Source organism: Podarcis melisellensis, assembly GCF_964234715.1.
Source record: "Podarcis melisellensis genome assembly, chromosome: 1".
NCBI lineage: Eukaryota > Metazoa > Chordata > Lepidosauria > Squamata > Lacertidae > Podarcis > Podarcis melisellensis.
In genome coordinates this window covers 104,056,812-104,069,848 of record NC_138528.1, presented here as the reverse complement: position 1 = coordinate 104,069,848, position 13,037 = coordinate 104,056,812, and the positions used below count along the sequence as shown (strand labels likewise).

The window sequence follows — 13,037 nt, the reverse complement described above, 5'->3', positions numbered from 1 at the left end:
AATCCAGCTCCATGTTTCTCTAGCAAAACATGCTGAGATGCTAGAATAGTTTCGGCTTGTGCTTTGTTTTGTGTATTCTCCATAAATGAACAATAAATTGAGATACTGGCATTAAAAACACTATATAAACCTCACAAGAAACCCAACTATATGCACCACAAACTTTACCACTTGCTATAGAAGAAATAACATGGATGAAACTTCCATCCATAATGTTGCGTTTTCCCATGGTGGCATAATAGGCACCATTTAAATAATGATCATAATAATCTTATATTGTGCTTCTAAACTTATGCTTGTCTTAAAGTGATTTCAGAAATTCACCTGTAAATCACAGGTGAAGGACATAATTGAGTACGCCCCACTAGTTTCAATGAGACTTAAATATGTTGAACTCAATATGTCCTCCAACCTGGACACAATTATCATGGCAATTATCAGGACATACATTTATATTTTGTGCAACATTCAATGGAAAATCCAGATGTGAGAACTCTTGCTCTTCCCAACAACAAATCACTCCATTTTTTTTAAAACGACATGCATGCTTTAATAGCTTTGCAATACCAGTAATAATAATAATACAATCATCCCCAAAGTTCTAGGCAACAAGATGAATATTTAGCACAACACACTTCTCCTAAAAGAAAAGAAAAAAGCAATCCAGAAGTTTAATAAACTAGCCGACGAATAAGACACTAAAGGCATGCTGGCACCTTCCACTTCTGCCAAATCAAAGCAGCAAGATAGGAGAAGAGAGCCAGGGGCCACCTTACTAAGGTAGAAAAGGATTTTTTCTTGTTCCGGTTCAGGTGGCAGAATGAAACTGCACCTGGATCTCCTGCCATGGGCCCCAAGGGCAGCCAAGGTGTAGTGCAGTTCCCCCAGGAGTTGCCCAGAAAAAGGCACTGGGGGCAGAGTTCCCTCACTCCAAATGCATGTCCACCACTGATTCTGCAGAAAGCAGAAACATATACCCAGTTAAGGAGGCCAAAAGTCAAAATGGTAATAGAACTTTAAGGACTACAAAAGTAGACTGTTAAGTAAGGAGACTGCAACAGTGTTTTTTCCGTACGGTTGCTCAATGCCAGAGAGATCAAGCAGAGGAAGCAGGACACATCTGAAAGCACTGGAATGTTTTTCAGCAGCAACACGAGATCCACCATTTTGCAGCCGAGGGTTCCCAAAACTCACAGACCGCCACCACTCCGATCTACTGAAATCCTATCGCGCTGGTGGATGTTCTCTTCTGCAGCTTTCATAAGTACAGCTAGACGGCTTCCAGAGACAAATCCTTTCTGAATAGCAGTCATGAGCTAAAACACAAACAAACACCAGGATTGAGAAGACTCATTCATTTAGAAATGTAGATTTTTTTAAAAAAAATATCTTAACACACGAGCAAACGTTAACACATTACAAAACTCTGTGGTGAAGTAGAGCCAGTCTTCACTCTCAAAATCCAGAGTGGAAGACCACTGAGAAGCATTGCTCTTGTGTCACCACCCTCCACACCTCAGAAGATGAGCATAGCATCTTCAATATTACCACTGGTGGGCATGCTCTCTTAATAGTGTTCTGATTCCATCTTGTTGCTACTCCAATGAGAAAGCCAACAGAACAATTGGAAAACTGCTCTTCCTGCCCTATTTGTTATGCTGGGCTTGCATCGCACAATTATCAACCTGACAGCAAATGCTACAAGCCACACTCTCGTTTTCCTTCTCTGACTTTTTTTTCCTTTAGGGCCAAAGCAGAGATGAATGAACAATGTGCAAGGCATTATTTGGCCAATTTTCCTTTTTCTGAGCAATCAGAAATTCATCGCTATCTCTCTGTATGTATATGTGTGTATGTGCACACAGATATCTATATATAGCTCTCTCTCTCTCTCTCTATATATATATATATATATCTACGTATAGATATAGGTATATATAGAGATGACTATGTCTGACTTTTATGTTAACTCATTGGACTGCCTAAGCAAGCGCAGTCAAGTATACATTGGAGCTCTTCTGGCTACTTGAGAAAAGCCATGGTGTTTAAGCAGGTTGAAGCATCTGAAAGACTAGGCTAACACGAATGGATGCAACCGCAACAGTAACATCACCCATGAGCATGGTACTTTCAAAGAACAGAAGGATATGTCCCTGCCCTGGAGATTTAAAAATCTAGGAAACAGGTATCTAAGAAGAAAACAGAAGTAGGCCACTCATCATCCTATTTATTCAAAGCATCATCATGTGTATCTAATAAATGAAAAGACCTACTCCTTTGGAGGAGCAGAAGTTCTCCTTTTTACCCGCCTGCTTGTGATGACAATACATTATATCCACGTGGGTCAATGCCAACTGAGGAATACATGCACTGTGAAATCACCTGTCCCAAAGTGTTTGTATATGAAAAGCACCCCTTACCTACAAAGATAGCACACCAGGGAGGTGGCTAGACAAAAAGCCTTCTGCCTGACATAGAGGCAATGTCAAACAAGAGATCCCCTACTCTGTATTCTAAATTGGTATAGTCCTGAATTATGAATATTTCCCCAAAATGCAACCAGATCTTGTTTTTTACAGGCTCTGTCCTGGATGGCAGGAGAGAAACTGGTATAGAACAATATGAATTAAACATTGCATTTTATATTTTAAATAGGAATTATTAGTTTTATTGGCTTGTTTGGTATTATTGCCTGGCCCAAGTACTTGGGATAAGATAGGCTGGAGATTTAAATGAAAAATGCAAATGTGTGTTAAATGGTTTTAAGCATGCACCCCTAAATATCTGAAGTGTGAAAAGCACAATAAAGCTGGTCCCTTAAAAAAAAATCACAAATAACATACGGCAGGATAAGCTATTTCATCTTAACATGATGGCGCTGACAAAACAAGCCAAATTTTAAACAAATACAATCATGAAATCAAAGTGCTACCAATACAGAATAAGACTTTCAAAGTCTAAAATTAAATCCTGTTAATTTTGGAGCCTGAGAATAAATGAGAAAGGGGAAACTGTAATGTTAGCTGGGAGTGGGGAGTATATTTTATTTTTTTAAAAGAACACCTTAACGTGATTTACATTACAGGCAAATTTTCTATTTTAAACCTCTGTATAAATAAATGTACTCACATAACTTATTCTACTATGTGTGGAAGGGGGGGGGGGAGAATATACATATACACACAAAAATGTATATAATACGCTAGACTCAACCTGTGAAAATTTCCACATTTAGATTCAACAGTGCTCTTATCTGCAACCCATCTTGAGAGAGACAATTACCATTTTCCTTTGCCTTGATCTTGTTTGTTTAACTTGACACAGTGAAGAAAGGGCTGACATTGACCAAAATCCCCAGCATTAATTTATCTCATGTTCTGCATTCATCATTGCCACTGCACAGGAAGGACCTGGCAGTCATTTGAAAAACCTGACCAAGGAAGGCTCTACAAAAACAAACCTGGCTGGCAATGGAAAACAAATAAGCTGCTGCTTGTATGAAAGGAGTCAAATGGATGCCTAGATGCATTTCAGAAGCCTCTTTAGAGCTTGTGTATTTTGCAGCATTGGAATTAAAGACACATGTGTTCCTACGTTCCACCTTCTGCACCCACAAAACCACAGACCAATTTTCTCCCCTCTGGTTTTATAGGATAAGGGAGCAATTCACAGGCCAATTGATATGCAAGTGGCAGAGTTCAAACATCAAGGCAAACACACAACTTGAGGCTCGTGTTAGCCAATTTCTCCTTCACCTCCTGTGTGCTGATACTCTCCTCCACTTCCTGATTCGTGGCAACGACGTCTAGAACTGCCACGATGTCTAGAACTCAGCAAAACTCCGCTAACTATGCTTGCTAGCAAGAATGAGAAGAGACTTCAAAAACTGGGGTTCCAATTCTACTTGCAGGCAGGCTACGGATACTCCTAACTACAACAGGGGAGGGAATCGGCCGTGCGAAGGAAGGAGGGGGCCATGCACACAAGCTTCTCCCTTCACACATCAAACCCCAAGGGCGGGTCTGGCTAAGGGAAAGGCTATACCGTGTGCTAAAGGACTCATCAAGCAAAGAAGCATGCAGCAAGAGGAACGCTGGTTGAGAGATCACAGTGATTTACTTGTTGTCTGGAGCAATACCCTACCCTACCCCCCCACCCCATCTCAAGCTGCCTCTCATACCTTGCTGTGAGTCTGGGTGGGTGAGTGACCCCCTAAAATAAATACATGGGGGGGGGGAGAGAATTGAAAGATGGAGTGCACAAATTTTAACAATGCAGGTGTGCTTGGAAACTGAATGTGGCATGTATGTGATCCTGGAGTAATCCATGTGTCAAGCAGATGTTGAATTAATTACAGCCCAATAGCACAAATTTAGTATTTTTATCATAGGAAGGGGAGTATATTGTTTTGCTTCTCCCCTCTTTTTGAATTTCAGTTTTTAAATAGGTTTAATAATGAGATGGGGAGAGAATATGCAAGATATTCCATCCCTATCATATAGCTGGAACAAAAAAAGAATGCTTTTTTAAAAAAAGGAAAATGCGTCTGTCCAACCATTGGCAACTATGTAGCAAACATCCTTCCAACCTGCATTTAAATGGTTTACAAAATCACAGATACAGCTAGCCTCTGAAAAGAGCAAAAAAATTCTGAATTTATATTCAGCATTGGACCACTAAGAAGGAATCATGTCCTGGGCCACTGGCCCTTATGTTGGACAATGTGAGCAACACTGTGCTGATTCACCACTAGACTAAGTGCTATCTAACATGCTGCCCATTCGCAAAATAAATTAACATCCTGTATATTCATGAATTTAAAAAATCAGGAGAAATATTAAATCAATATTTAATCAGTCTCCATACAAGTCAGTGTTATCAGCATGGAAAGGACAAACTCTGAGCATGAAAATTTGCCTGCTTAAATTTAAGCCAAGTCTACTAGAATTGGTTAAGTGGGAAAGTAGGCTGGAGATCAATTTTTTTAAAGGGAGAAACTGCAGGGGTGAGTAGGAAGAAACCTAAGGAGTCAACACAACTAAGTTTGAAACAAAGGATTTAATGTTTTGCCCAACTGAGGAACAGCATTCCCATTACCAATTTGCTGACAAAAATCTAAGATGAAAAGGTAAATATTCAATGCTTTTCAGAGACCTTGATTTCAAGGCCTACCTGCCTGCACTATGTGACAGCCAGATCATAGGCTAAAATTGCATTCTGGGTGTCTTCCACCTCCCTGCCCTGTTTCTCTGTCACACTCCATGGTAATCAAGCAGTGGATTACGAGGCCAGCCTCAGAGGATGAGAGCAGCTAGCACAGTCGTACCTTGGATTCCGCCTTGGTACTCGTCCGTTTTGGCTCCCGGACTCCACAACCCCAGAAGTGAGTGTTCCGGTTTGTGAACGTTCTTTGGAACCTGAATGTCATGCCTTGGTTTCCAAACGTTTTGGAAGCCAAATGGACTTCTGGAATGGATTCCGTTTGACTTCCGAGGTGCCACTGTGGTGGTGCCAAGTGGCCTGGGGATCTGGATCTCAGGGGCAGGGCCCACAAGGATGGCAGACAAAGAAGCCAGCAGAGCTGGGGGGCTGCTACAGCCTGTTTTGACTACCCCCTCCCTCTAGCTTGCTTGGGCTGCCTGCCCACCCCTTCTTGTCATGCTATACTTTGCATATAAAATATATGCATAATAACAATCACACATATTTAAAAGGAACCAACTTACCTGCAAAAACTCATTGAGTTCAACCTGCCCATTCTTGTTCAGATCTACTTCATTCAAAATCTCGTGGAGTGCTCTTTCATTAATTTGAAGGTTGATGCTCTATAAAAGTTTATGAAAGAAAAAAAACCCCACAATCCTGGATTAACAAAACACTATTAATAGCACGTTGGGCAATTTTGATAGTATTTTTTAAGGTAAGTAAAATGTTACCTCCAACACACGCTGCACATCCACTATGGTAATAAAGCCTTTGCCATCTTTATCAAACATGTGGAATCTCTTTTTATATCTGCAAAATTGGATAATTCAGGAAACAGCTATATAATGCCAAACAGCAAAAGCAGTTTTATAAAGAAGCCCAACCTAAATCTATGGGATGTTCTCCTCCTTCCTTGCAAAATCTCCCCCATCAGACAGTGCCACGGTTATTGTCACCAACACTATTCATCTTTCCTCATTTTAATGCCATAACATACCACCTTCTACCATAGCAAGTACTGCCAGGATTCAGTCAGCTTGGGGAAGGAGGTGCAGCTCAATAGTAGAGCACATACTTTTGCACACAAACACACAGATTTGGTCCCTGGCATCTCCAGTTGAATAAACTTGGTAGCAGAAGGGGGGGAAATGTCTGCCTAAAGCAGGGATGAGAAACATATGTGGCTCTCCAGATGTCGATAGACTACAAGTCCTATCATCCCTGACTGCTGGCTGGGGCTGGTGGGAAGTGGGAACCCAACAATATCTGGAGGACCACAGAGGTTCCTCATCCCTGGCCTAAAAGTTCAGGAGAGCCACTACAAGTCAGCGTAGAGAGAGAGAGAGTGTTAATGGACCAGATGGATTAATCATCTGAATACACAAGGCAGTGTCCTACACAGACCCAACAGGTGTTGAGCCAAGACAGAGATACAATTATGCCCAATGCTCTTAGCCAATCAGGGAATGTCCAACAGTCACTCAAGGCAACCTAATGGCGTCCGTCTGTCTCGAGAGACAACGGAGGACTCTGGGGGGTGAGATCAAGCTGAAGTGACCTCCCCTAGGCGCAAGTCTAGGCAGTGTAGATGGAGGTCCTGGGCTGCCCAGATGACAGGACCTCCCTCTCAGCCTCGCTGATGTGATCCAGGAGTTGCCAGAAGGAGGTGCGTATGATGCCATCCAACCATCCTAGGGACTCCACTCCTGATTTATGTAGGGCTCTTTAATCTTCCTTCTCCCAAAGATATCCCACAAAGCAGTGGTGGTTTAGGATCAGTTTGCCTTCTCCTAGATGGGAAACCTTCCCAGGTTGCCAAGCCCCATCTGCCCACCATTTCCCTCTACAGCTCATGCAGAAACTGCCTTCTTGACCGCTGGACCCACTATTGTTCTCATCCACTTAATCTGCCGTTTTCGCATGGAGAAGGAAAGGCCAGTCAAAGCCATTTCCAAGAGTGTGGGCACTGGCACACGCTGACAGCTTCTAGGAGCCACAGGTGAGAGCTGAGTGCACGGTGGGGACCAAAGGTGGAAAAAGTACCCCAGAAGGAGCAAAATGTATCCCCCACCAGAGGTCCTACCCGTCCCCTAACACCCCATACACCCCTCAAGCCAGCCTCAAACGTGGCAAATAAACACAAAGAAAGATCACATACAATGGCAGCAAAATCAAATAAAAGGATCTGCCATCTCAGCCCAGCTTGCACAGCTGGGGGTTTTGTTCTTAACACTTGCCACCTACCCACTGCAGTTCTGTCTAGACCCCAGAGAACGGCAACTACTACCTTGCACAATGTATTTACCTCTCAATATCTCCTGGGGACAAAGTGATTTCGCTGCGATCCGTGAGTTGCTCTGATCGTGCCTTGTAGCCCATTTCGTAGTACAAAAACTTCTTCGCCTCTGCAAGCTGCTCCTATACAGAGAGAGAGCAGCACACAGTGTCTCAACTCTAGGGTAACAGCAAATATTTACATTCCGAATTCCTTCTTTGCTGTAATGTTTTACTAGCTCCTTTCACTTAATTATAATTGCTGGTCCTTAGAGGAATATCAGCAGTTGATGACCAAAAAGTGCTTAAAGGTGAACAAGGTAATTAAGATTAGGCAGCATTTCATGCTTCAGCTAGATCACTGGTTTGGTTGTACAAGTGTTGATTATCAAGCGATAATTACTCCGGGAGACGTGCAATGTAAAGATTTTAAAGGCTCCAACGTGCCCTCAATCCACACATGCAACTAGCAGCGATGTCAGCAAGACTTGTGCTTGCAGACAGAAAGGGACAAGAGATGGCCTTTAAATTTAATGCTGGTATCTTATAGCTACAATAAATACACTAAATGGCGAGACACAGGCTTTAATGCATCCAATTTTTGAGGGCTTCTGGCATTTGCTGTGATTACTCTCTTCAGGCAGCAGGACAATGAGGCAGCCCCTAGTTGGGAATCTTCAAATCCGCTCTCCCATTCCAAAACTTCACTTTGCACTGTTTTCTGCTCCTTGCTGTTCTGCTCCTGTATTCAATGTTCAGTGTTTTCCAGGCTCTGCTCCTTTGAGGAAGTAGGAACTTACAGATGAAACCAGCTATCCTGCTTTGACAAAATATTGTTTTCCATAGCAAGTAAGTTAGCTTCAAAAGGCCTGAAAACAAGATACTGGAACTCCTTGAGCACATGTAGTACAGCTACTGGGGGCAGCAGGGAGGGGGGAAGCACGTTTATGAAAGACATTCTTTTTTCCAGTGCAAACTCCATGCACCACAGGAAGGCCATGGGGGCAGGAATTGGCCTGCCCTCAGTAACAGGTCTAAGTTGTTATGGCAAGAGTTGCAGTACTAACCATGTGGACTGGGTCATGTTGTTTATCTCCTCTCTCTCCACCATGGCTTTTGGGGGAAAGGGAACTCCGGTAAGGTGAGTACCTCCAAATGTTACAGCAGGGAGGGTGATCAGTCCCCAAAGGGAGGCTATTTTAGCAGCATCTCTTGAGTAAACATAGCATGTGGTTTGGGCCCAACCAGAATAGGGGGTGTGTGCTCATGTGTGTCTGTGCATGTGTGTATGCACGCGCGCGCACACACACACACACACACACACACCCCTCCAATGAGTTAAAGGAAGTACAGTGGTACCTTGGGTTAAGTATTTAATTCGTTACGGAGGTCCATACTTAACCTGAAACTGTTCTTAACCTGAAGCACCACTTTAGCTAATGGGGCCTCCTGCTGCCGCTGAGCGATTTCTGTTCTCATCCTGAAGCAAAGTTCTTAACCCGAGGTAATATTTCTGGGTTAGCAGAGTCTGTAACCTGAAGCGTATGTAACCCGAGGTACCACTGTACACATGTCTGTTCCACCGTTTATCTCACAACAACCCCGCAAGGAGGGTCTGGTTTAGAGAAAGTGACAGGCATGAAGTCACCCAGCGAGCATCTTGGCTTAGTGGGAATTTGAACCTCCACAGGCCAACAACTCTGACAACCCTGACAAAAACAACATCCAAAGCAGCTATGGCTCATTCGCCGATGCCCATGAGTTTCTTGGGGAAGGATCTTGCAATCCTTTTGCTGTGAACCTAGAGGCCCGCCCTTGTACCTTTTTCTTCTGTTCGCTCCATTTGAGCTTCTTCCCCATTATCTCAATTATCCTTGGCAAGGCTTCGTCGGCAGCCTGCACGTTCAGGAAGGCCAGGCGTGTGCGGCGAGCAATCACATCCACCGCAGTGCAGGCATACTCTTGGATTGCATACTCAATCTACAATATTTGAGACACACAGAGAGAGAGAGCGCTCAAAGATCTGTTTCAGTTCAATAGCCTGGCTCTGGACAGAGAGATTACAATACTAAAAAGAAAAGGGAAAGAGGGTAATGTAATGTAATGTATACAGACTGTGATTCAAGATGGAGTTACCCACCATCACCCTGATTCGAAAGCATACATTCTAGGCTACTGAGATGAACTTTTGTTACACTACAATGGTCCTCTGTCCTTTTGTTTTCTTGGATTAAAAAGAGGTGCATTTGGTATCGCATTTGATCAAAACACATTTCACCCAGAAATTCAGAGGTTATACTTCACGTTCTCTTGGGCAGGGAAGGAGAGAGTCATCCATAGGTATAAATATTCTTTAGAGAACTGCAATCCCTTTCTAACCTTAGTAGATCTTCCACCATCAGCACTTTACAAGGTACTCTTTGCACACTGCTACATGCCGTGAGCCTGTTCCTCCTAATATTCCCAGGATCCTTATAGGATTGCCAGCGTTTTGACTGGCCACTGCAGCTGTGCAGCTTGCTGTGCAGACACACGAGCAGGTAACGCACGCTTATCTCACTGCACTGTAAAACCTGTCCTGCTTTACATCCTTTCTAACTCATATGCGTACACAGAATACCACCCTCTTCAGTTCCTACCGGCAGCCCTGTTCTGCTTTCCCCCCTATGGGGAATGGGAAGGACAATTTGAGTTACCTGGGTAACAGCAAGCATTTAGAATGCTAAAAGCACTTTGCCTATAATAACAACAACCCTGTAAGGTAGATCAGTATTTATCACGCTGGTGTCGTAGATGGGACTGATATTGGCTTGCCTAATGGCAGAGCCAAGATTTCAACTGGAGAAGTGTGGGAAGGATGAGGCAGAGGAAACTTCGCTGTGTATAGTGCTACCTCTGTGAGTTGATGTCACCAGGCAGTAGGCAGAATAAGCATCTTCAAGGGAGCAGAGCATTTAAACACAACTGGGGTGGGGAGGAGAAGGAAAGAAGCAATACGACAACAAAGGGTCTCACTATCATACCTCAGACTCAATGTAAGGAAACTCGGAAACCAGGCGATTTCCAACAATAGGCCACCTCTTCCCGGTCACCTGGGCCAACTTTGCCACTTCAAAGGCCTTGTCCCCAAATGTATTTGAGAGATGTTGAGCCACCTACAGGATCAAGAGCGGGTTAAAAAAAGAACTGTTTCATCAGTCGGCACTTCCTAGAATACAGCTCCATCTAGACAGAGCTGCCCTTGACAGTTTTCCTGTGGCCTGTTAACTAATAGGCCAAAGGCGGCATCCGATGAGGGCTGGGTGGGAGGAAACGGCTCGTGCTGGGAACGCTTAGGCTAGCACTAACACGGCTATGCATGTATCAATGGAACAGTGACTAATGACGCTTCAAGGTTTCTGCTACTGTCGTCACATTTGAAGAATAGCTTCACTTGGGACCGAGAAGCCAAGAGGCTTCTTTGACTGTCACAGTTAGGAGACAGGATGCATGTGCGTGCGCACACTGATCAAAATTGGGATTGTGTAAATTGGGCTTACAGAGTATAGAATAGTAACAACAGACATGGTAGTAGTAATAATAATGGATTAGGGCTCAATTTAGCCCAGTTAAACAACATTTATAGTTGGCTTTTAATCATTTGATGCATGTGCTCTTTTAAAAAATCCTTAATCTAAACAAAGAACTTTGAATTAGGTAAGGGCCAAAATAAGAGGCATTTTGAGTGAGAGAAGGGAAGCCCCTTTCCCTTTCTTCCACTACCCCTTGCCCAACAATTCCCAACCTTTTGCCTCACTCTAGCTTCTCCCACTGCACCCTCTCCTCCTCTTCTCCATCATTCCCGGCCTTCATTCCAGTCTCTTCCATCCTTCTTTGCTTCCTGCGTGGCCCCTCTGAACATTCGTAGGCTGGTTGTAGTGGCAACACCTGGATCAGTTAGTAGGGCAGGGCAATGGTCCCTACCAACACCAGTATCCAGAGGACGAGTGAGATGGAAGTCACACACTCATCTGCTCACAGAAGATGCTTCCACCAGATATGGGGTAATTTCCTCCAACAGCCCCTCCGCAGTTAACCCAGCCCACACTGGGTCCTCGAGAAACCCTCGAGAAAGGTTGGAGGCTGGCTGCAGGAAGCTACGGAGGGCTAGGAAAGATCCTTTTTTTGTAAACTGCTTTGAGGTTTTAGTACAATCAAGCTGCAAGTATTTTGAAATAAAAATAACGTTCCCTTCTGCTCACAGTTCTCCAGATCCAAGGTGTTGTATTCTTTATGGCAAAGTTTTAAGATTTAAAAAGAAATCACACCACAAGCCTCACCTCACTCTCAAGTCCATAATCTTGAACCAGTCGAATATAAAGAGTTGGGCTCCAACCCTCTCCACCCTGTAAGAAGAGACCCACGGTCTTACAGGGACCCGCACGCAGTCCGTGAGCACGAACTGCAGCATCAATTGTATCCTCTGCCATCGAGCGATAGGTTGTCCATTTCCCACCTGGAAACATTAATGTAAAAGGATACTGAAGGCGCCCTGCAGCCGCCACTTCCTATCTACCTCAACAAGTTGTGGTTTGGGGTTTCTAAAGTACAAAGTCAGGCTACAATCCAATACAAATCCCATGTAACAACCCTTAAAACTATTCTCCCTCGAAAAGTCCCATTGTTTCAGAACTGAGAACTGCAGTCTACGCATCTGACTAACTTCACTCGGTACCAAGTGCTAGACCATTAAAGTTAATGATCGATTCACTAATAAAGAATTCAATGACTAAAAAAGCCTGTCAGTTTATTAAGGTCAGAGCAAAGGCTCTTTCATGTTGGCTTGGTGTTGCATTCAACTTAGTGCTAAGGAGATCACTCCATCGGTGCAAACATTTCCACTTGCACAACAGAACAATCTCCCCTCTCCTCTCCCCATGTGCTGCTCTGGGAGTTCTCCTGAGCAGATCTGGGGGGGGGGGGGAGTGCTGGGTGCATGCAGAAGGAAAGCCCCATTGCATAAGTCGGAATCTTTGCATTGGCTGCAGCTAGTGCAACCACTGAGTTGAAAAGGCTCTATAATGGGGAGAATTGAGTGCCTGGGACCAGCAAATATGCCACACAGGTGTTTTGATCGCATGTTGCTTTATGAAGCACCTCTATTGCTTACTGTCTTGCTAGAACAATGTTCCTGTGACTTGACCCAGACCTGATTGTTGCTCACATCAGTAGCTGGCAGGAAGAGATGAGGATGGGTCTCTGATACACCTGGTGTACGACTGGTACTGCTACTAATGACCTGAGGTGTGCAGTGTGCATAGTCCTTTATATTTAAGTCACTTGTAGGCCAGTGCCTGTTCCCTTCTAAAAATGCGCTCATGGGGGCTTCCATCAAGCTAAGACAACTGAGCTAACAAACCTTAGTCTACAAATGTTTTCTGTTACCAAGAGGTAATGGGAGGGTGCCATTTGAAACAAAACAAGAGTTGTGCTGGAAGAGGGTGGCTTAGCCTTTCCACTTATTGCTTCTTTCAAGTGCAGAACCCAGCCACCTCACCCATTTCATCCCCCTCCTCCCA

At 43.9% G+C, this 13,037-nt stretch overlaps 1 protein-coding gene across 3 annotated transcripts in view; it reads right to left on the bottom strand.

Annotated features, from left to right (window-relative positions):
* Positions 1-524: 524 nt before the first annotated feature.
* The window catches only part of GPD2 (glycerol-3-phosphate dehydrogenase 2), a 78,702-nt gene continuing 66,189 nt past the window's right edge, over positions 525-13,037 (bottom strand). For all 3 annotated transcript variants that reach the window (XM_081929013.1, XM_081929015.1, XM_081929014.1), the window contains exons 11-17: positions 11,799-11,974; positions 10,503-10,634; positions 9,301-9,459; positions 7,511-7,623; positions 5,937-6,015; positions 5,727-5,825; positions 525-1,316 (exon numbers count right to left, since the gene is read on the bottom strand). In XM_081929013.1, the coding sequence (XP_081785139.1) occupies positions 1,191-1,316; positions 5,727-5,825; positions 5,937-6,015; positions 7,511-7,623; positions 9,301-9,459; positions 10,503-10,634; positions 11,799-11,974 (884 nt within the window). In that variant the 3' untranslated portion in view covers positions 525-1,190. The remainder of the gene's footprint in view (positions 1,317-5,726; positions 5,826-5,936; positions 6,016-7,510; positions 7,624-9,300; positions 9,460-10,502; positions 10,635-11,798; positions 11,975-13,037) is intronic.